At 47.7% G+C, this 24,263-nt stretch overlaps 1 protein-coding gene across 1 annotated transcript in view; it reads right to left on the reverse strand.

The window, feature by feature from the left end:
* The window catches only part of COL22A1 (collagen type XXII alpha 1 chain), a 268,070-nt gene extending 248,657 nt beyond the window's left edge, over nucleotides 1-19,413 (reverse strand). Inside the window, exons 1-2 of the mRNA XM_058564983.1 lie at nucleotides 19,317-19,413; nucleotides 15,388-15,954 (exon numbers count right to left, since the gene is read on the reverse strand). Coding sequence (XP_058420966.1) covers nucleotides 15,388-15,954; nucleotides 19,317-19,410 — 661 coding nt within the window. The 5' untranslated portion in view covers nucleotides 19,411-19,413. The remainder of the gene's footprint in view (nucleotides 1-15,387; nucleotides 15,955-19,316) is intronic.
* Nucleotides 19,414-24,263: the final 4,850 nt, after the last annotated feature.

The raw sequence follows: 24,263 nt of genomic DNA on the forward strand, positions 1-24,263 counted from the left end.
TCCTCCCACAGACACAAGCCTCTGTCCACGCTCCCGCCGGCTCCACACCACTCCTGTGCTCACTCGAGGCGCCCCACGGCCCCGGCTTCCTGAGATTCTGCACGACGCCAAGCCCACTGCTTTATATAGAGCTCCCTCTACCTGGAACGCTCTTCTCTAGCCCTTTTCTTGGCTACGTCCTCAGAGGCCGCCCTAAACATCTGACCTAAAACAGAAGCCCTCTTTCTTGTTATGAGCAACAGAGAACTTACAACATCCGGATGGAATTTACACTTATAATGTTTAAGTGCTAACTTTTTTGTGGGCTTGTTTCCCCTGAGACGGAAACTCTGAGTGAACAGGGGTTTGTTTATCACATCAGCTCCCCTACTCCTGTGACCCGTACAGTCAGTTTCCAGCTCACAGTGAGCGTTTCATCAAGATTTCCTGAACCAATGCAAATCAAAACTACAATGAGATATCACCTCACGCTCTCCAGAATGGCTATTATTAACAAGACAAGAAATAACAAGTGTTGGAGAGGATGTGGAGAGAAAGGAATCCTCATACACTGCTGGTGGGAGCGCAAACTGGTGTAGCTGCTATGGAAATCAGTACGGAGACTTCTCAAAAAATTAAAAAGAGAAATACCATATGACACAGCTATTCCACTACTGGGCCTTTATCCAAAAACCATGAAATCAACAAATCAAAGGCATGTATGCACCCCTATGTTCATCACAGTGTTATTCACAATAGCCAAGACATGGAGGCAACCCAAGTTCCCATCAATGGATGGATAAAGATGATGTGGTGTATACGTACAATGGAATACTACTCAGCCATAAAAAAGATGAAATTGTCCCATTTGCAACAACATGAATAGACCTTGAGGATATTACACTAAGCAAAATAAGTCAGATGGAGAAAGACAAATACCATATGATTTCACTCATATGTGGAAGATAAACACATAGATAAGGAGAACAGATTAGTGGTTACCAGAGGGGAAGAGGGTGGGGGGAGGGGGAAAGGGGTAAAGGGGCACATATAGGGTGATGGATGGAAACTAGACTATTGGTGGTGAACACGATGCAGTGTATAGAGAAGCTGGAATATAATAATGTACACTTAAAAGTTACATAATGCTGGGGCTGGCCCCGGGGCTTAGTGGTTAAGTGCGTGCGCTCCACTGCTGGCGGCCTGGGTTTGGATCCCGGGCACGCACCAACGCACCGCTTCTCCGGCCATGCTGAGGCCGCGTCCCACATACAGCAACTAGAAGGATGTGCAACTATGATATACAACTATCTACTGGGGCTTTGGGGGAAAAAAAAAAAAAAACATGACAAAAAAAAAAACCATGGAAAAAAAAAAAACCATGGGAAAAAAAAAGTTACATAATGCTGGGGCTGGCCCTGTGGTGTAATCGTTAAGTGCGCACGCTCCACTGCTGGTGGTCCGGATTTGGCTCCTGGGCTCGCACTGACTCAACGCTTGTCAGGCCATGCTGTGGCGGCGTCCCATATAAAGTGGAGGAAGATGGGCACAGATGTTAGCCTAGGGCCAGTCTTCCTCAGCAAAAAATAAAAAAAAACAGGAGGATTGGCATGGATGTTAGCTCAGAACTGATCTTCCTCACACACAAAAAAGTTACATAATGTTATAAACCCAATCTGACCTCAATAAAGTAAAAAAAATTAAAAATTTAAAAAAGAGAAAATATATATATAAAAAAAGACTTCCTGAACCAATGGATAAAATGCTGCAGCAAAGCTATCAGCTGGGTTTTCTCATCCCCGTGTTTCTGATAAGGAGACTGAGAGTCAGAGAGCTCCCGTCACTTCCTCAAGGACACGTGGGCGACAGAGAAAGGTGATGGTGGACACATGCCCGTCACCTGCTTTGTGCCAGGCAGCACTGCCTCTGTGCTGGGCACTGCTTTAAGCACTCTTCATACTTTGATGTATTTAATCTTCACAGGAGAAGGTGGGATTGATGCACCCATTTTACAGATGAGGAAACCAAGCACAGAGGTTAAGTCATAAGTAAAGAGATGCTAAATCACAAACCCAGGACTTCAAACCCAGGTCTGTCAGCCTAAGTGCCCAAGCGCTGAACTATGATCTAAACTGCTGGACCTCGGGGATTAAGATCCAAAAAAAAAAAAAGAAAGAAAGAAAACCCCCTATAGCCCAGAATTTTAATGGGCCCTCAATACAGGTTTACCGGCTCCCTCTTTCTGTTTCTTTTCTTTCCTTTTTTTTTTTTTTTTTAGGTGCTTAAGGCCCTTTGTGACCTCCAGCCAACAGACACCTTGTAGACAACTGTGCCTTAGACATTGCTCAGCCAGGCCCTCTGCCCACTTGGTGATCACAGAATATGCTGCACAGGCTGATTATCTGTTTGACAGTGGAATCATCTGCTGCCAAGTTGGAGTCCCCAGTTAGACATTTCTAGTGGTGGACTCGGGTGTCAAATTCACAAAAGGCAAGAAGGAGGGTGAGAAGCTGTTTGGGGCATCAATCAAGACCCCAGCCAGGCTGGGTCACCTCCCTCCTAACCCCGGCACTGCTCTCAGCTTTGGTGTCTGGGTCCTGCTGCAAATGGACCCAGGACTCAAGTCCATTTTACCCCTGAGGTCCAATGTGCAAAGAAATAGTGCAGAACAGTAATTTTCACTTCTTAGGACTAAATGTCTGCATGAAGGGTGAGGGCGGAGGGGTGAGAACCTGAGTGTGGGCCCCGCCTGCTTTCTGGGGGCTCTGCCTCCTACAGTCTTACTTGACTAGTCTCTTGCCTTCTCTGGGCTTTGGTTGATGCCTCTCTCAAGTGGAGAATGTGGGAAGCAGTGGGGACAGATCTAGATTCATTCAGGCCATACGATCCACAGACATTCATGGAATCTTTGCAATGTGCCTATGGGGAGATTTTCACTTCTTAAACAGGAAGTTTCTTCCAGACAAGGAAACTGAGGTTAAGTCTCCTGCCCAAATCCACACAGCTGGTAAACAGCAGAGGAGGGTGTATGTATATATGTGTGTGCGCATGTGTGCATCTGAGGATGTGTAGGAGTGGGTATGAGTGTGTGTGTGTGTGTGTGTGCCTTGTGTTTGGATGTGTATGTGTGTCCATGTTTGTGTGAATCAGTGTGTGTGTGTGTTTGTGCATGCATTTGTGTGTGGGTAAACTCAAAGAAGCCAGACTCTATCATTGAAAGGACAAAGACGGACACGTTTTACAGCAAAGCAAGTCACCTAGAACATGCTGCTTTGACAACTGTTTTCCTTCAGCCTTCCAGTAAGTGTGAGGGTGTATCGGAGGCGTTTTAACCAATCAACCACAGTTCTTGGAAACCCCCTAGACGCAGGATAACCCCCATGCCCCACTTGTCCTGGGAAACAAGTTCAGCTAGGACAGGGTAGCTGCAGGCTGTGAGACGCTCAGACATGCAGAATCTCTCCATGTATTTAATGACATAGATGCATTATTTATATATAGACATACATTTATTTACAGACTGTCTGTGTATACGTATGTATACTTTTTGCAAGTATCAATTTAGTTGTGACCACTATGTTTTATCCCTTTATTAACTCAAAACTAAAACCACTGGGTGAAATGCACAGTCAAAGCTCCAGGAGCTGGAATGGTTGGCATGACACAATCCCAGTGAGCGAGATGGTCACGCCTGTGTGGGTGCCTTCTCCTTTTCACTTGGGATGGCACTGGGGACAAAGAGTGCTGCGGCTGGCACAGGCCCCCCAGCAGGACAGTGGCAAGGGGAGGGCACAGATTCACATTTGAACTTAAATCCCTTTCCAGTCCCACTGGGGCATGAATCCTTGTCTGCGACCTGGGAGGGTAGAGGACTTCTTAAGGCTATATGGGTAATCCTAAAATGACAAGCAGTGGAGACATCTGTAATGCAATTGCCCATGGAGGGGGGGGGTGTAGCTGGTTATGCATGGTGGTGAGTAAGACAGAAGAGAAGGGGGCCTCAAAGAGAAATCCCACCAACCCCACTCAGCACCCAGGGAGGAAACTAGGGCCCCCATAAAATGTCCTATCCAGAGTCACCCCAGGAATTAGTGGCAGTGACTTCAGATTCCAGCCATCATATCAGAACACACTATCAGGGGTTGGCAAACTTTTTCTGTAAAGAGCCAGACAGTAAATATTACAGACTTTGCAGGCCATGTGGTCCTGGTCACAGCCACCAGCTCATGGTTGTGATGCAGACACAGCCACAGACAATACATAAACAAGTTGATATGCAGTATTCCAATAAAATTCAATTTGTAGAAATTGATGCCTGGTCGGAGTTGGCCTGTGGGCTGCAGTTTGCCGTCCATGCATCAGATCAAGGAAGGTCTCACCTTCCTGAATGGGCCAGTTTCCTTTACAGAACTCACAGTCCATGGACTTCTAGACTCCGCTTGATTTCCTCCTGTGACACGGAGCTCAGATCCAGCCATGGTATGTTTGGGCACTCTGATTAGGGGCACATTCTTTTTTATATAGACTTGCCATAAAAATAGTGAGTATGATAATAACAACACAACAAAAACAACAAGAACTACAATCAGTTATTCGCCAGATTGGTAAACATCATCTCCATTTTTCAGACGAGGAAACCAAGGCTCAGAAAAGTGAAGTCCCCAGCCAAGGGACCCCCAGCTGGCAGATGGCAGAGCTGGGATTCCACTCCAGTTCCTCTGCTGCAGGTCAGAGGTCTTAGCGATGCTGTGCACCAACTGTGATGGGCACTAATTAGGCAGTGGAGCCTTTTATGTGCATCTTCCCTCTGCTCTAGAAAGCAGGAGGTAATATTATTGTCTTCGTTTTATAGGGACAGCTAAAGCTTAAAAAAGTAATTTGTCCAAATAAACAGAGAAACATGTATTTAATTCGGACTTTTAGATGAGCCCATCTGCTGAACCTGATGCTATGGAGTCCCAGCTCCCAGGGCAGAGAAGGCAGGATCTGAACCTAGGCCTTCCTTGAGTTCTCATCCTGTAATCTTCTCCTACATCCTAAATCCTGCACTCTCAAAGGGGGTGATATTGCTCCCAAGGAGGCAAAAACTGCTTTGAGGGAGGAGGTGAAAAAAATGTTAGAGATTACAAAGGTCTGTGGCTCCCTACCCCACAGCATAAACAGATGGATGCAGTTACGTGTGGTGTTACAAGCTCAGAGAGGGAGGCAATTAGGGGAAAAAATCCAACGTTTATATAGGCTCCTTTAGAAGGAGATAATAATAATCAAAAAAAAAGGTTGAGAAACTCTACTCTAAGTGTAAAGTATTTAACTGGATCATCTTTCTGGAAAGTAATATACAGATACTGATAGATTAAAAAATGTACATGTACATATATAAATTATACGTGTGTGTATATATATATATATATAAATATATACAGTAAGAGCAAATCCTTGTATAGCACATGCTCAGGACCATCACTGTGCCAAGCACCTTCCATGCCCCAGCCCCTTAGATCCTCATGATACTCTACCAGGTAGGAATGTTGCCATCATCCACTTTACACTGATGGAGAGACGGGCAGAGAGAGGTCAGGTAACCGGCTAAGGCTCACAGCGGGTGCAGAGGAAGAGCTGGGCCCCGCCAGGCAGCTGGCTCTAGCCACTGTGGCTTCACCAGCATACGCCATGGCCTCTGCTGCCCGCACTGCACTGACAGAACCACAGTGCGCATGCGCTGCCCACGCAGCCTTCTTCTGGGAATCTACCCGCGGGGACAAATAGGCAGGCGCACACAGAGCTCAGTACAAGAAAGACACCGTTGCACCGTCTCAAGAGACCAAAACCCAGGAGCCAGGTGAGCGATGGTCAGTGGGGGAGAACTGAGGAAATGGTGGTACCTGCTCTTCACAGTCTGAGGGACACGCTTGTCATAAAGAATGAGATGGAGCCACATCCTGTGGTTCAACAGAGGCTAAAGGCAGAACCGTTGGGGTTTTGAAATGTGGGTCACACAGATGTAGGGAGAGACAGGAGTCAGGCAGGGACACGGATCAAACAGTTCCCAGGGGTCATCTTCAGGCTTGGCCCTGGCTGGGAAGAGTCGGAGACTGTTTCTTCTTCCTTGATGTATACAAATTAAAAATAAATGATGGTGGTTTTTAGCTTTCTGTCATTTTTAGTAATTTTCTAATAAAATTTCCCAGCACATCATCAGAATTAAGTGACCCCACTACTATTTCTAGGGGTTGACCTGGATCATAACAAGTTTTCCCACGAGGAACTCCCAGTGACCTTCAGGAAAAGGGTGGGGCCCTGGCCAGAATTGCTTCTTGAGGCTGTCGTGGTCCCCAGGGCCAAGCCACAGGAATCCACGTGGCGGCTCCAAACCCACAGCTGATGCTGCTGCCAAGCCCTCCTTTGGAACCACCCAGAGGACTAGCTGGTCTAGTGTGTGGCCACATACATGTTCCCAGGTGTGTGTGTGTGTAATGTGTGTTTGGGGGGGTACATATATGTGTATGTTTTGTGTGTTGTGTGTATATGTGTGTGGTGTGTGGTGTGGTGGGTGGGTATGTGTATGTGTGTGGGGTGTATATGTGTGTGTGATGCACACTGTGTGTGGTATGTGATGTTGTATGTATGGATTGTGTGTGTATATGTGGTGTGTATGTGTGTGGTGTGGTGTTTGGTGTGTATATGTGTGGTGTGTGTATATGTGTGTGATGTGTGTGTATGTAGTGTTTGTACTGTGTATGTGGTGTGTAGTGTAGGGAGTGTGTGTATGTGATGTGTGTGGGGGTATGTGGTGTGTACATACAGTGTCTATGTTGTGTGTATGTGGTGTGTATGGACTGTGTGTGCATATGTGGCGTGTATGCATGTGGTGTGGTGTTTGTGTATGTGTGTTTAGTGTGTGTATGATGTGCATGTGTATGTATGTGATGTTTGTATTGTGTATGTGGTGTGGTATGGGTGTGGTATGCGTAGTGTATTGTGTATGTGTGTAGTGTGTATGTGTGTGTTGTGTGTGTGTGATGTATGTGTGCACACATGTGTGGTGTGTGTGTGTAGTATATATATGTGGGGGGATGTAATGTGCGTGTGTGTGTGTGTGTGTATGTGTGGTGTGTGTGTGTGTGTCTGTGTGTGTCTTGACCTTACCACTGAATCTCCAAGCAGGGCAGAGGGACATGGGGATGGAGGCAGGAGAGTTGTCAGGAAGGCTTGGTCACTGGGGACAATGCCACCAACAGGGCTGTGCCCTCTTCGATGACTACAAGGCTCAGGTTCAGAGGAAGACGGGCCCAGAGAAATTTCCAGGCTGGATATGCTACCCGGGCATGCCAACAGCCAGCCCCAAAGCCCTTCCCTTGGGTATTCACTGGGTCTTCAAGGGGACAGCCTATCACAGGGGGTTTGAGGTGGACTCTGCTTCTGGCTGAGGAAGACTCTCAGCTGACTCCTGGACCAGCTCCTTCTGGACTGTGCAAACTTGGGACACTTAAGCCACAGGGCTAAGCCTCCATTTCTGCCTCTCGCCATGGGGATAATAACCCTCTCTCCTATGGACTATTAGCTGCTGCCCTCGCCCCCAGCACTACCCCCAGCACACAGGCCCATGTCCCCCGGCATGCAGAGTCCACACCTACCAGCCCCTTTGCTCTCGCTGCTGCCTCGGCCTGGAACTCTGGGCCCACAAATCTCGATGTGGACCATGGTTTCATGTCATTCCAAGCTCAACTCGATTTTTCTCTTCTCAGAGAGGCCTTCCTGTGATATCCCCTCCTGTGACTCTTCCTCACATGGCCCTGCCTTACTGTCTTCACAGCACTCACCACCATAGGAACTCACCCTGCCCACTGACTTCACCTGTTTATCAAACAGGTGAATAGATATCACCCCATTTATCTCCCTTCCTTTCCCGAAAGTGTCACCCCAAAAGTAGGCTCATCGATGTCTCACCCACCGTTGTAATCCCATGCCTCAGAGGAGATGTCTGGGAGATAATAGGGGATCAACAAATATATGTTGAAAAAACAAGAGAATAATATATATAAAGAGTCTTTAAAAGCCCAACTGTTGTGGAATGGTATCTGTAAGGCCTGTCTAGTCCACCCCTAATCATGTAGATAACTTGTGTTACTTACTGAAAATGTTTCGCATAACAAAAAGAAAAAAGTACAGAAGAGATTTTGAAGGGAACCTAGTAATTCACTCCTTTAGATGGTGAAGTGGTCTGTCGACAGCCACAATGAAAAGCCAGGGACAACCTCTCAGCACCTGGCCTCCAGCCTAATCTCACTTATCATCACAGCAAAGGAGTCTGGGAGGAGGGACTGACCCCACATCCAGGCAGCTGAGACTTGGGGTGCTGAACGAACGCACAGAGTCACAAATGGATGAAAATGCAGAGCTAGGGTGTAGATGCAGACATTTTTCCAGTGAGAAATGTAAGTGAACAAAGTTAATCTCCCCCTCACACAAAAAACGCATCTCTCCTCCTCTTCCTCTCTCTCTCTGTCATAGTGGTAAGTATAATATCCAGTCATCAAATTCTCATTGGAACAGCACTGTAGCTAAGGATGAAGACACCAGCAACAGAGACAGGGACAGAGGGAGGCCATGTGTCATGTGCAAGGCACCACAGGAGCCTGGGAGAGGCCTCTTCTTGGCCCTAATCCACACTAACAACTCAGCTCAATTGTCCAAGAGCTAAAAGACAGGACCCGGAAGGTGCCTCCTGCCCGTGGGGAGATGGGAGTGAGGACCACCAGAGAGTGTCCCCAAAATAGCAGTAGGTGGAGGCTCTCGCAGCTGCGGCCGGCTGGCATTCCACAGGCTCACTGACGGCCACCCGATAAGCTATAAAAAGGTTGTTTTGTGGCCAAGCCAGAGCCCGGGGTGGAGAAGGCTCTTAATTATAGCCGATGCTCTGGGGTTGGCCCCATCTGAGCCTCCGCCCCACACACTGCAGGAAGCCAGGCTGAGACGGAGTCCCCGGGGAATCTGGTCAAGCCAAAAGAGGAGAGGCAGGAGTCGATATAGTGACACGGAGGAGCCTCTGGGTACGAGCCCGAGGCCAGGGGACACTGAGCCACATGCCATCGCAGACCTTAGGGGAGGCCACTGGGAGTGACCATGGAGGGCGGGACACCAGAAATACATCTCTAGTAACAGTGGCTGTTTGCTATTGCTGCTGTTGGTATTCCATTCATGTTTGCAGGTATTATTTTCCATTTATAAAATGGGGGGTAATGATTACTTCAAGTACCACGAGCTTCACTCAGTTATTTGACAAACAGCCATTGGTCACCATGTGCTAGTCAGGCCTGTGCTAGGCGCTGGGAGAGGTTCAATAATTAGATAGCCAATCAGATTACAGAAGGGTAGCTGGAAAGGACTCAGACTCTTAGGCAGTGGATTCTGAACCTAACGAAGAGTTTACCACCTGGTTCCCTGTGATCCTGGGTGAGCCATCTGCCCTCTCTGTACCTCAGTTTCATCGCTGATAGAATAGGAAGAATCAGAAAGCTTATTTAGGGGATTGGAGTGAGACTTCAACCACAGGGTGGATCTAAAGATGCTTCCTAAGTATCATAACTCACCAGTAAGAAGTCAGGACCTGGGGTCACACAGAATGGGGTCAAACTCCCGGTTCTGCTCCTTGCCAGCCGGGCCACCTTGGGGAGTAACTCTAACCCAGTCGCCTCACCAGTAAGTCGGGAGTAATCCCAGTGCAACCTCCAACACAGGTGTTGCACATATTAACTCAGATAACAGATGTAAGCATAGGGCAAATCCCAAATGTGCTAGAAAAAATAAATTTGCAGCTATGAGTTAGGTGGTAGGATATGCAGCTGGAATTCTAATGAAGCTCTTAGCAGAGTGTTGAATGAAGGCATCTTGAGGTCCTGAGAAGCGGAAGGACAGGTTGGATCCACGGGTGGCCTAGGAGTGTTCAGACAGAGAGGCTTCTGCAATGGTCACCCCAAAGAAATTCTGCCCAATTCCAGGCCTGTTCCTAGTCCCACGTCGCCCCCTCCTCTGCTCACACGGTCACTCTCAGCTGAGTTTCCTCAACTGTACTGGAGGCTGCTGCACGCCCCCTGGACACTAGCCCCTCACTTCCTGTGCGCTGACCTAGGATTCGGCTCCCCCTCTGAAGAGGCGCCCCAGGGAGCCTACTGTCCCTCAGAGCTGCCCATCCTCCCTTCTGTAGCCAAGCTGGATGGAAAGCATGGGCTCTGGAAGCAATTGTTATCAGTTTCATCGGCAGCATCAGTATCACAAGAGAGAGAGAAGAAAGAGAAGGGGGAGGAGGAGGAAGGGGGGCATGAAGAGCCTCATACGTAATGTTAAATTTTCTAGTAGCCATATTTAAAAAAAAAGTAAAAAGAACCAGATGAGATTAATTTTAGGAATATACAACATTATTTAACACTAAATTTCCAAAATATTATCATTTAAATATGTAATCAATATAAAAATATTCATGAAATGCTTTCCTTTTTCATACTAAGTCCACAAAATCCGACATGTGTGTTACTGGTGGCACTTCTCAGTGTGGACCAGCTCTTGACTGGCCAATGGCCACGGGCTGCCAGTGCAGGTCCGGGGCCTCGGTTTCCCCATGTGCAAATGTCAGCGTCGACACCCACCTCCCAGGGCAGGGTGAGGACGGAGTGAGGCTGTAAGGCGGTCTGTCCACGTATGGCGCTCAGCGACCGGCAAACTCCCTCCACGCTATTCACCTCGTGGAGTCAGGTCAGGGTCCTCCTCGGCTTTGTCCTACCCTGGGAAGCAGGGTGAGATCTTTGGCATAATTCAGCCTACCCCAACAAGCCTACCTCTTCCAGACCCTCATCAACCTTCAAAATCAAATCATTTGTCTCTGCTCACCAAAATATGGATGAGTTAAATATTTCAGTTATGGTTGGCTATGATTTCAGATTTGCTGAATGTTCTTCTTCACTGCATTTGGGAGGAGGGTAGATCATTGCACAAATACTTCTAATGTGCACATCCCAAAAGCAAGCACAGAATTAACCCCCAGGTCACTGCCCTTGATTTCCTTTAAACAACATTCAGGTAGCCTACATATCTGACTCTGTTCCAGGCACTGGCGTACTGCAAGGAACAGACTTGGCCCTCATGAAGCTCATATTCTTGTGTGCAGAGATAGATCCTAGGCAGATAAACTAACAGATATATAAAGTGGCAGGTGGTAACCAGTGTACACCCTCCACAGTGTAATTATGTGCCACTTTCCTGCTGCCCCAAGCAGACAAAAGCTTCTCAAGGTCAAAAAACATCAGATCCATCACCGCATCCTGTGTACTTGGCATGTGTCCCAGCAGAGGAATTACTCAATGTGTGGTTGTTGAATGAATGGATGGATTGAGTGGAATCAACGGTTACTCCAACGCATAGTTGGGTTGAAGCTGAATGAATGAATGGATTCGATTGAATCCAATGACTGCTACAATGTTGAATGAATGAATGAATGGGTTGCATAGATTGAACGATTACTACACCAACAAAACCCATATTATTAGTCTATGATTTTCCAGATCATCAATTTGAAGCCCCTATTCAGATAAGCTCCTATTCGGGCTGTGAAGTCACCCACAGGTATCTCCCACGTCCAAGGGATTTCTTGTTGTTTGGGTTTTGTGACGGTCCTTGATTTAATCTTACTACATGCATTTCAACATGTTACTGTTTGCTATTTTGTTTTGTTTTGCTTTGTTTCTAATTGAAGCGATTGTGAGGGGATTTCATTTCGTTTGTCACCAGAATAGAGCAGGCCCTCATCAGCTCACAGCTGTATTTACAAAAACGGATTCCTGTCAGATGACTGAGCATAACTCGAATTTTACATCTATTCAGGCATTTGGAGAAGCCTGGCTCCAGGGAGTCCATGAGTTCCTCCTAACGATGTCATGGTGGACCTGTGGTGTTCCGGGCTGGCCTGTATGTTCCCCTTCTCTTGGTTACAGCCCCCCAGTTTTCCTTCATGGATCAAACCCCTGTCCTTGAGGTAGTGGGGGTGGTAACTAACTCCACTCCCAACTGTTGCACAGGGTCATGCGGTTTAGGCCCCAAATTGTAAGCCTGTGTCCACTCCTAGGCTGCAGGGATTGGTCGGGAAAGAGTTACAGGGCTTACACCATCCCATCAGATTGAATCCACACCTTCTGGGTCAGAGTTTCCTCTCCTCCTGGGTCTGAATTCTCACAAAGCCCTAAGATTCACTGGGAGCTGTCTTGGGTTGGCAGCCCCAGTTTGCCCTCACACATCCCTTCTCTCCTGAGCCTGGGAGGCTGGCCGCTGTGACTGCATCACTGGGCTCCTTTGTGGGCTGGTATCAGACAGGATCAGGCTAATGGGAGGCATCAGCCAAGCCGGAGGGGACAGAGGGCAGGGGCTTCTTTCCTGCTCCCTCCAGGAGGGTATAGTGGAGACAGTAGCTGTATTCCTCCATGAGGTGACTATGGCTTCTGTCAGGCAGCCCCTCCCCATCCCCACAGGGGATTTTATAACACTTCCATCCTTTCTATCAGCTGGCTTCTCCCCATGCTAGTTCCAGGTGCCTCAGTATCCCTCACTGACCTCACTCTTCTCTAGACAGAACATTCATCAATGTCTCTTCAGTGGAAACTGTGCACTGCTGGGACCCAGACACACAAGTCTGCCAAAAACAGACTTCTATTGAAAGAAGGAAAAAGACTTCTTCAAGAAAGAAGCTAGAAATGGGGAGAGTGGAATGAGCACTGATGTCATCATTTGAGGCTGCCTGACCACCGACCTTTTCATCATGTGTGATGCCCATTTGCTGCATTCTGTAAGCCAGGTACACTGGGGTTCTTCATTCCCCGTGATTGAAAGCATTGTCCCGATTCAGAGCCAAGGTCAGTGATGGTGAAATCTGTGTTCGGGGGGCACAATGGGATGAGACCAGCACATGGAGGCTGAAGGCCTGGATTCTGCCGTTTTATTAACTGGGCAGCATGTTCCAGTGACTTGAACTCCCTGGGGTTGTCCCTGCCATTCCCAGAACCATCCCTGGGCACAGAAGTTCTTCAAAATCTAGATTCTGCCCTAAGATCTAGAACCAGCCTGAACCAAGGCTGGCAGGATGGCCAAATGCCAGTGGGTAGGGTCGAGAAGTAGCCTTGCTTCCCAGGGCCCTGCATAAAGGCATTCTGGGATGACACCTAGGTGCTCATTGACCCTGGGCCACCACATTGGCTTTCTGCCTCTTGGCTGTGACCCCATGTCTGGCTCTTGTTGGCCCGGATTTCTGGTCAGCACGCACCTAGATCAATTCTTAGCCTTAGCCCTGCCTGGGCTGTCTCTCTTCCCTTATTCCTCTTTCCCAGCTTGGCCCCATCACCACTCTGACCTACTGCTGAGGACCGGGGAGGCCTTGCAGTGTACCTTCCAGGATCTCAGCATTCTGAATGCTCTTATCTGTAACAGGAAATCATCTTTATCTTATGAGGTTGTAATGAGGGTCAAACAAAGTCCTTTATGGAAAGTGCATGGCCAGTTCCTCACATTCTATAGGGGAAGTTGCCTTCACTTAGCCCTCTGGGCATTGATTTCCTCATCTGTAAAATGGGCCTAGCCAACAATGCTCCATGTCTCCAACACTGTTCTCTGAATTTCTCTAGCAGTATTATACAGCATCTCCCTTTTTTCCTGCCATCCTGTCAGTATTTCATCCTCACACGGATTGAACTATATCATCCTACTGCACAAAACCTTCTAACGCCTCCCCTTAGCACACAAGGCCCTCCTTTATCGAGACCTGACAATTGGACAAAGCCACCAATCCCCACGCTCCTCCTTTACCCCGGCCACATGGGCCTATTATAGTTCATTGACTGTGTCATGCCATCCCTCAATCCCGCCACCTCGTCCTGCAGCTCATGCTTGTCCTTCTAACGCGTCTAAGCACCACCTCCTCCAGGGAGCCCTCCTTCATTCTCAGGGTCACCATCCACCACAGCAGGACCCCGCCCATGAGGCTCTGTGGCACCTTTGTTAAAGTCACCCTCACCACGTCATATTCCTTTTTATGTGTCTTTTTCGACATCTAGACTATGAACACACTGAGAGCAAGGGCTGTGTCTTATCCTTGCTATAGACACAGAAATCATCACAAGGCAGCACAAAAAGTAGATCCCAGTAAGTGTCTGTGAGTAAATCAGTGGAGATTAAGTGAGCCAACAGAAAAAAGAGTCACAGAGTGGTAAAAAAAACGAGGGCATCCAGTCTGGGACATGGTTTAGCTGTTTTCTCACTGGGCTGCAAGCCAGGCCATCCCTGGGACAAGGCCCTGCTGCTCTGCCAAGTCATGCCCAGCTGCTCCCACAACCAGCCCCTCCACCACTGCCCCGGCCCCAAGGCTTCTCTGCCCTGAGCACAGTGTGACCCTCTGGGCTTCCCCTACCCAGCATGACTCAGTCCCTCACAAAAGTCAGCAAGACAGAGACTGAGACTCTGCTCTCAGCTCCCGCCCCCTGCTGGTCTTGCAGGCGGAAGTTATCCAGCACTGATTGTGACCCAAAAAGGAAGCGTTGACCCAATGAAGCAGGCAGAGGTGTAAGCTGGAGAAACCCACTTCACCCTGCCTGTCCTGGGGAAGGGGCTGGCCTCAGAATGACCCCTCTAGGGTCTTGGAGGTCAGCCTTCCGGGTCAGAGCCCCAGGGGCCAAAAGGTCTCAGTCTGCTGTCCATCTTCCCCTCCTCCCTCTCCCATCCCCCATCCCCAGCCACAGGCAATAGATTCCAGACAAATGAGTTAGAGACCTTGGGTTATCTCAGAGGGCACCAGGTCAACAGCCTTGGCCTCTGGGATAAGCAGCGCCCGGCTGTCTCTATATGGCTGACTCAGGGTCGCTGGGTTCCTGAAGCCTGTCTGGGCTCATGTTCTCACGTGATCTCTCATTGCAACTGCTCAGGAGAAGAAAAGGCCCAAATATCTTTCACCTTCTGTACAGCGGCTTTAGTGAGGCCTTTGCATGCACTGCTCTGATCTCAACAGCCCTGGGAGGTAAGTAGGTGTTTTCCTATTGCAGAAATGAACACAGGACTGGGAGACATTTACCCAGTCTCCGAGGGTGGATGGGGTTTAGAGCCCAGCCCTCTTTAATTTCTTTTCCACTTCTGCTGCCCTATCTGGGTGATAGACACCGCTGGGTGTAGGTGTAAGAATGCTACCAGCATTCTTACATAACTGAGCCTGGAATGGTGGCCTCCCGCCCACTCAGGCCACCTGCTAGTTGTGTGGCTCAGGCTCCCTTGACCTGGCCGCTTGGCTCCTCTGCTCAGGGGGCTGCTGCTGCTCTGGGCCGCTGGTCCCCACACCCTTGGTAGGTGGCCAGAGCCCCGCGAGGCAGCAGGTCGTACACTCACTCTCACACAGGCGGCGTCTCAGCTTGCCCCGGATCTTGTCGATGGCGTTAAAGTCGGACACGTGGAAGATGTGGGCGGACTTGGGCTCCGAGGCCATCTCCTCCAGCTCCTCCTTCAGCGCCTCTCCGACACCCACGGCGAAGATGCGGATGCCGGCCCGGTGGGCGGCGGCCGCAGCGTCCAGCACCAGGTCCTGGCTGCGGCCGTCCGTCAGGAGGATGGCCACCTGCTTGAAGGCGCGGTCCCCGGGGCGGCCGCCAGCCTGCGGCGAGAAGCTGTGGCGGGTGATGTACCGCAGCGCGTCACCCGTGTTGGTGTTGCCGCCATGGTAGGCCAGGTGCCGCGCCGCTGCCTTGACCGCCTCCCGCGACCCGAAGAGGCCCAGCTCGAAGGCGGTGGTGGGCCGGTCGCTGTAGCGCACGACCCCCACGCGTGTGCGGTCGGCGCCCACCTCAAAGGTGTCCACCAGGTTGGCCACCCACTGCCGGACCTTCTCAAAGTCCTCCTTGCCCACGCTGGAGGAGGTGTCCAAGAGGAAGACCAGATCATAGTGAACGGTTTTGCAACCTGCAGGGGCGAGAGAGAGGATACAAAAGCCAATGGGTTGTGGAAAGAGGGCACTGTCCTTGGGACCTAGAGGTGTGATCATTGTGGTCACAGGCACCTGCCTAAAACACCTGTCCACTCTGCCTCCCACTGGCTGCGGGCCTAACCTCGCTGCCTTAAAACTCCAAACCTCAGTTTCCTAACTGTCACCTGATGATAACTGTCCCCAAGGTTGCTGTGACATTGAGCTGACAATATATAATTTTACATAAAAATGATTAACATTCATGGAACGCCATTGTGCCAATTTCTTTACATACTTTTATTTTGGTTACAAAGTGACTTCATTATTTTTCAAACCTACTACAAATAATGCATGCCCATTTCAAAAAAAAGCCAAGAAAAAACTGTTTTAAATGCTCACATTCCCATCTGCACAGAGATAATCACCATTAACCCACGGTGTGTATACCTAATTATTTTCTATTTCCACATAGTTATTGATGGAAGTGAGAGTGTGGCAGACACGCTGACATATAAGCTGTTTTCCTCTCATCCAGCAATATGCTGGAAACTCATTTCCAGTGTGACAATGCCGGTTTCCATGGCTGCAGAGTCCACTGCACGGATGAACATAATTTATTTGGCCAGTGTTCTCCTGTGGGATGTTTAAACAGTCTACAGTATTGCACTATTAGAATTCATATAAAATATATTGCATTCATATATTTTTAAATATAAATCTTTATAAATTCTCTAATGCTTTATAAAAATGTTTATATTTTTATAAATATAAATTTTATATTAACTATACAACACTTCTGATTAAATAAAACACAGCACTGTATAATTTATTTCTGATCCACAGGGCAACCCAGTGCCAAGAGCTTGCTCATCCTCATTTCACAATTAGATCACAGGAGGAAAAGTGTTTTCTAAACTCCAAAGTACTGCACACGTGTAAACGGGAACTCTCAAGAAGTCCCGGGCTGGACTCTTCCAGAATCTGGGGCTTGGTCACGTCAACAGTAGCAGTTGACCAGGCCTCCGGGAATGCCTAGCACAAACATTTGGCTAGTAAAAACAAAATAAAAACAAACAAAGAAAAAAACCCGTTTTGCTAAACTATCCGATTGGCAGAAATCAAATAGACCATGGGAACCAGTGAGAACGTGAGGAGAACGCGTTTGCCTGCTTGGCAAGTGGCCGTGGGGTTTTTCACACCCATTTTCAGGGTTCTAAAAGCCTTATAAAGGAGAGTATCTTTTGATCCACCAATTCCAACTTTAGTGATTTACCCTAAGAAAATAAGCAGAGAAATGAAAGGGAAAAAAAAAGATGTATAATGAAATTCATGGCAGCATTGCCAAGCAAAATCCTGGAGACAATCTACCTGATCAGCCATACGGAGCTACTTAAATAATAACCATCCTGTGTTCGTACAGCGGAAGCCAGGCAGACTGACAGCGAGGGCTGTAAAGGAATCCTTATTTACCAACATGGATACACTGTCCAATACATTGCTGGGTGTGAAATGTTGTGTGTGTCTATGTGTGCGATGGTGTATGCGTGCATGAGAGAACCTGGGAAAGAAACATTGCTTACCTCTGATAAGCAGAACCATGAGTGAATTTTATTATTTTGCACTTCTGATTTTATATTCACAAGCAATGAATTAAGTTAAAAAAAACAGAAAAACAATAAAGCTGTATGTATGTATGCGCACACAGATACTTCCCCATCCCGCCCTGAGCCACTGCCACGCTTGAATTTTCCACAACTATTTTGCCTCTAGTTTTTAAAATCCAAGTTACAATCTGCCTGTTGGGAGCTGAGGCAAACGCTGCCTTCGCAGGATTGATCCCTAACAGGATTAGAGCTTCTGGAGTGTGTTGGCCCAGATGTGTGGACTCCAAGTTAATTCCTGGGGAGGTTTTCTCCCTGAAACAAAAGGTCATCCTTTTGTCTTTGGGACAATAATGTCCCAGCCTGTCCAGGATAATTGCTGCTGTGGCCCCGGCCTGTGGCTGTAATCCTTGAGCAAATTTGTTTTCAGGCTTCAGAAGTTTCTTTTGTTCAAAAGCTCTTACCCAGGGGCCCTTTGGAGCTCTGGGTACACTTTCTCCTGGAGCCCAGGGAACAGACTGGATCGTGGGCATGTGTTGTTGTGATGTTGTGAAGTGTGATGTTGTAGGAAGGGCCCTGACCCTGGGCCCGGTGCCCTGGCTTCTGGCCTCAGCTCTGCCACAGGCAAGGGCCGTGTGACCCCTGGCAGCTGACTGCTTCCCTCTGGGCCACCATTTTCCACTCTGAAATACTGTCTTTCTAGCTAGCTGGGCTTTGAGAGGCTCAGGCAAAGTAGAATACACAAGAGAACTTGGTAAACACCATGTAGAAGCACAAGCCTTCAGGGTTTTTTGTTTGTTTTTTCTTTGCAGGCTCGGGGGAAAAAAAGCTTGGGCTTTGGTGCAGCACTTCCTGTGTTCTCCCAGCCTCACCTGGGGTGGTGGTGGTGGGGCTTTGGGCTTGTCTTTACCTCAGTTCCTCATCTGCAAAATGGGGGCAGCGTTTTACATCCGGCCATCTTGTGACAGGCCTCTCCCTACCGCCTTGTGGGCAGTCCCTAAGCATCCCGCCCGTCTGTGTGCTGAGGACCCCCACGCACAAGCTCTGTGCTGGGTGCTGTGAAAGGGACCCGCTCGTGCCCCTGACCTCTCCTTTATGTCTCTGCACAGACAGTGCCTTCTCCCAGGAGGCCCTCAGACAGGGGAGCAAAACCGTCCTGTCTGTCTCACCCCCTTCTGCCCCTGGGCCTCCTCTTCTCCAGCAAACTCTCCCACTTCCTCTGTCTACTGTAGAGGCACGTTCTCCTGGTTGTCCTGGCCACCTTTCCTGGCTAGACTCCAGTGTGTCCATTCCCCCTGAAATGGCCCCAAAGCCTACACAGGACAGGACAACACAATAGGATCCTGCCCACTGCCCCCTAAACCCTATAGGCCCTTGAGAGAGACAAGCTCACAACACATTATATGATTGGCTCAAGATGTGCGTTCAGACAGCTCGTTCTTCTCTCTGTCTCACACACACACTCTCACACACTCTCTTACAACACTCTCACACACTCATACACACACACTCTCTCACACACATGCTCACACACTCACACACACAAATGCCCTTTCTGGACAACTGCGTATTACACACATTGGCTGGAGGACAGCTGGCACCCACACTTGTTGGATGACTGGTGTGTGACCACTCTCTCTCACACGTGGCCAGTCACTAACTTACTCACAGGCACACACTCACACACCCACACACACGCATGAATGTGCACACTGACTGCTATGTCTTCAGCCTGGCACAGCCCATGATGGCCTCACCTGCCCTCTGGGCCTGACAGCCACCGTCCCCACTCCATAGCAGCAGCATCCAGAGAAGGCAGACCATTACGGTGCTCCCTCGCAGGCTGGCCATGGCTCTCTTGTGCTTGGGGAGAAGCATTTCTTGGCCAGGAAGAGACACCGTTAGGGTCTACTGGAGCATTTCCTATATGGAGAAAGACACACCTTTATAGAAAGGACCTCGAGCAGAGAAGCCACAAGAAGCAACCTCTAGGCCCAACGTGGAGGAATTACCCCAGACCCAGCCTCCCAACTTGTCTTCATTCCTCAGACTCGACTCTTCTCACAGCCAACAGTGTGACCTTCTAAAGAGCCCAGCCCAGTGGTACCCCCCATTCAGTGATTCATCCATCTATCCCCCCATCCATCAATTAGCAAATGTGTATTGAGGACCTGCAGGCCCCATCATTACTGCCTACCTAGGACCATACATGTGGCACCAGCACCATGGTTTTGATCCTATTTTCTACCTTTGGACATTTAATAGGCTGTTTTATTTGTTTAGTGTGTTATAAGAGGGCATCTTTGTACCTAAGTCTTTGCCCATATTTAATTATTTTCTTAGGGCAGGCTTGTAGGAAAATATTTAGGGTGTCATAGGAGTTTTGAAAGATTCCCGACACAGATTATCAAACTTCTTTCCAAAAAGGTTATACCTGTTTCCAGTGCCCCCAGCAGTAGAGGAGGGGGTATGGGAACCCTCTCTCCACATTCCTGGCTGCATGGAGGATTGTCATTCCTTCAACTTTTGCCAACTCAACTGGAGAGACATTGTTTCTTGCTTTCTATGCATTTCTTTGCATCCATGAGGTTTATTAGTGAAGCGTATTTCCCCTCCTGTATATTTTATTTTCACGTGGATGTCTATTTCAAAAAGTATTCATCACTGTTAAAGTCAAGATCCAGGAAAGGGGAAACAGTTTATAGACTTCAACATTAATTTATTTACTCAACAAATATTTGCCAGCGGCCCTAATATGCCAGGTGCTAAGTGCAGGCAGATCAATGGCACCAAACCCACCTGCGAGGGCACTCACTGACACCTGGGAGACAGGTAAGACACAGGCCAGGGCAAGGTAGGATGAAATGAGCACTGGTGGAGCGAGGCACAGGGGGTTATAGGAGCACTGGGGGGCAAGGTCAGGCTTCCATGACTAGTGATGGCCAAGTCAAGCTTGGAAGCTGAGTAGGACTCAGTCAGATGAAAGGCAGGTGATCACTTCAGGCAGAGGGTACAGCATCTGCAAAACCCGAGAGGGGAGCCAGGGTACAGTACTAGGGAAGTTCTCTGTCAGGACAGGTGTGTGCACTGCTCTCAGGACAAGTACCCGAATTCTACACTCTGGTCCCTACCACCCTGAAGGCAAAGTGCACTCATCTTACCAGGGCACTAACAGCCAACTCGTAAGTGCACAGGGTCTAACAGCCCAAATGACAATACTCTGAGAGTAGCAGGAGGCAGCCACAGAAGCAAGAAAAAAGGCAATGTCCCAAAACGGCACACATAGGGGCAGAGGCCAACATCAGGGATCAGAGGGTCCGGGGGGGAGGAGGGGCACAGAATCTTAGCAAGTCAAGCGGGTTTCCCAACCCTCTCATCCTTCAAAACCGTATGAAAGCAAGGACTTGTCTGTCTTGTTCATTCTCTTGCCCAGCATCTAGAACAGTCCCTGGCACACAGTAGTCACTTAACAAATAAATATTAGATTTGTTAATGAATGATAAATGGCCAGCATCTGTTGCTATCATATTATCTTATTATCTGAATGTGGCTAGGAGCCATTCATTAGAAGAACATAGACATTAACAAAAAGTTATGAAAGTAATTGAATAACTACCATGTATTATGCACCAGGCACTTTCTGATTATTACATGAGCTCATGTGACTCTTCAAGGCAGGTTTCATCGTTTCCATTTGGTGAAGGAGGGGACTTAGATGGAAAGAAGATACATATCTCTCCACAGGTCACCCAGCTGGCCAGAGGAGGGACTGGGACTTGAACCCAGCCTCTTCTAGTCACTGAGCCCACACTATTTCCATATCTCCATGGATACAGCAAATCCAAATATTAGAAACAACTATTGAGCCATTATTTTTTCATGAAATAAGATGGCAGACAGGGGAGATAAAATGGTAACAGCCATAGTCGTTCAGTATTTTCTAGGGCTAAAAAATTTGATAATTTTCCTCATTGCAGAAACTGGGCTTTAACCAAGTTGTACTCTCCAGATTTTCAGAAAGGAACTTGGTCATGTATCTTGCCAAATACACACACACAAAAGAGAAAACTACAAACCAATAACCCTTACGAATGTAGATGCAAAAATACTTCACAAAAGACTAGCAAATTGAATACAGCAACATATTAAAAGGATTATACACTATGACCAAGTGGGATTTACCTCAGGAATGCAAGGGTGGTTCAATATACAAAAATCAATCAAAGTAATACACTGCATTAACAGATTGAAGGGAAAAAAACACACGTGATGATCCCAATTGATACAGAAAATGCATTTGACAAGATCCAACACCCTTTCATGATAAAAACACTCAATAAACTAAGATAAGAAAACTTCAACATGATAAAGCTCATATACAAAAAACCCACAGCAAAAGTCATACTCAAGGTGAAAGACTGAAAGCTTTTCCACTAAGATCTGGAACAAAACAAGAATGCCCTCTTACACCATCTCTATTCAACATGGTGCTGGAAGCCCTAGCCAGAGCAATTACGCAAGAAAAAGAAATAAAAGGCATCCAACTTGGAAAGGAAGAAGCAAAATGATCTCTATTTGTAGATGACATGGTCCTCTATGTAGAAAACCCTAAATAATTCATAAAAAGTTGTTAGAACTAATAAACAAATACTGCAAAGTTGTAGGATACAAAATCAACACTCAAAAATCTGCTGCATTCCTGTACTCTAGCAGCAAATAATCCAAAAGGGAAATTAAGAAAATATTTTCATTCACAATAGCATCAACAAAATAGCGTAAAATACTTAGGAATAAATTTAACCAAAAAGGTGCATGACTTGCACACTGAAAACTACAAATCATTGCTGAAAGAAATTAAAGAAGATCTAAATAAGTGGAAAGATATCTTCTGTTATTGCTTAATGGTTATAGAGTTTCATTCTGGGATGATGAAAAAGTTCTGGAAATAGATAATGGTGATGGCTGCACAACACGTGGATATAATTAATGCCACTGAATTGCATACTTAAAATGGCTAAAATGGCAAAATTTATGTTATATATTTGTCATCACAATAAAAAAATAAAAGATGTTCATATCCCAATCTCTGTGAATATATTATGTTATATGGCAAAGGAAAATTAAGGTTATAGGTGGAATTAAAGTTGCTAATCATCTGACCTCAAAATATGGAGATTAACTTGGATTATCTGGATGGGGTCAATGTAATCACAAGGGTCGTTACAAGAGAAAGAGGGAGGCTGGGTCAGAACCAGACTGACGGCAGCCTGAGAAAGACTTGATCAGCCACTGTTGGCTTTGAAGATGGAAGAAGAGGCTAAGAGCTGAGGATTGCAGGTGGCTTCTAGAAGCTGGAAAAGGCAAGGAAAGGGATTCTCCCCTAGAGACTCTTGAAGGAACACAGCCTTGCCAACCCCTTGATTTTGGCCCAATAAGACCCACTTTGGATTTCTGACTTTGGGAACCTTAAGATGATAAATTTGTGTTGTTTTAAGCCACTATGTTTGTAGCACTTTGTCATAGCAGCAATGGGAAATTAAACAGTGGTGAGAGTTGAGGGGAAAGGAGGACCTGTAAGTGCCCAGGATGGATGCTGGAGTGTGAGTGGTCCCTTCCAGATTCTCCTACCTTCCCTCTTTCTCTCTACCTGCCTCCTACAAGTGTTTGTTCAGGCTCTTTGCTATGGACCTAATTGTGTCCCCCTAGATTCATATGTTGAACCCTTAACCCCCAATGTAATGACATTTGGAGGTGGGGCCTTTGGGAGGTACTTAAGTTTAGAAAAGGCCCTGAGGGCAGGGGACCCACGATGGGATTAGTGTCCTTATAAGAAGAGGAAGAGACACCAGAGCTCTCTCTCTCTCTCTACTACGTAAGGACACAGCAAGAAGGTGGCTGTCTACAAGCCAGGAAGTGGGCCCTCACTAGAACTGAAACTTCTGTCTTAATCTTAACCTTGGACTTAATTGTGGACTTCCCAGCCACTAGAACTATGAAAAATAAATGTGTGTTGTTTAAACTCCCCAATCGGTGGTATTTTGTTATAGCGGCCTGAGCTAAGACATCATCCTAGGTCAGAGCAGGGTCAATCTGTCGTGAACCTCAGGCAGGCCAAGAGAGAGGAGACTGGGGAGTCTCCATCTTCTTTCCTTGAAAAGATTGTGAGTCTTGAGACTTGGCGGGAAGACAGCAAAGGGGACGGAGTTCCCAGGAGCTCCTCCCTCTACTGAAGACAGACCAGTTGGCCTGATTGAGAAAACAGGCAGCAGATTCTGTAACAGCTCACGAGCATCCCCACACCCGGGCTGAGGATGGCCCCACTCCCAGCATCCTGCGCAGCAGGACAGCATGCTCAGCCCTCTCACATTGCCGGCTCTTTCCAGCACTAACAGTTAATGTGGATCAGGAGCTGTTCTAAGGACTTTACACATAACTCATTTACTCTGAATAGCAGGGATCATGAACCCCATGTTACAGAGTGAGAAACTGAGGCACAAAGGGCTTCGTAACCTGCCCAGGACTCCACACTAGGGCCAGGGATTCAGTCCCAGGCAATCACAGGCCCACGCTCGTAATCACGCGGCAATGTGGCTTTTCTTGGGATGCTGGAATCTGGCTGGAGTGACACCTATTTCTTAAGCACAAAACAGTGTAGGAAACCAGCAAAGGATATAATCAAAAACCAAGCTACGCACCACCCAGTC

The sequence above is a fragment of the Diceros bicornis genome, chromosome 21 (assembly GCF_020826845.1).
Source record: "Diceros bicornis minor isolate mBicDic1 chromosome 21, mDicBic1.mat.cur, whole genome shotgun sequence".
NCBI classification, from domain to species: Eukaryota; Metazoa; Chordata; class Mammalia; order Perissodactyla; family Rhinocerotidae; genus Diceros; species Diceros bicornis.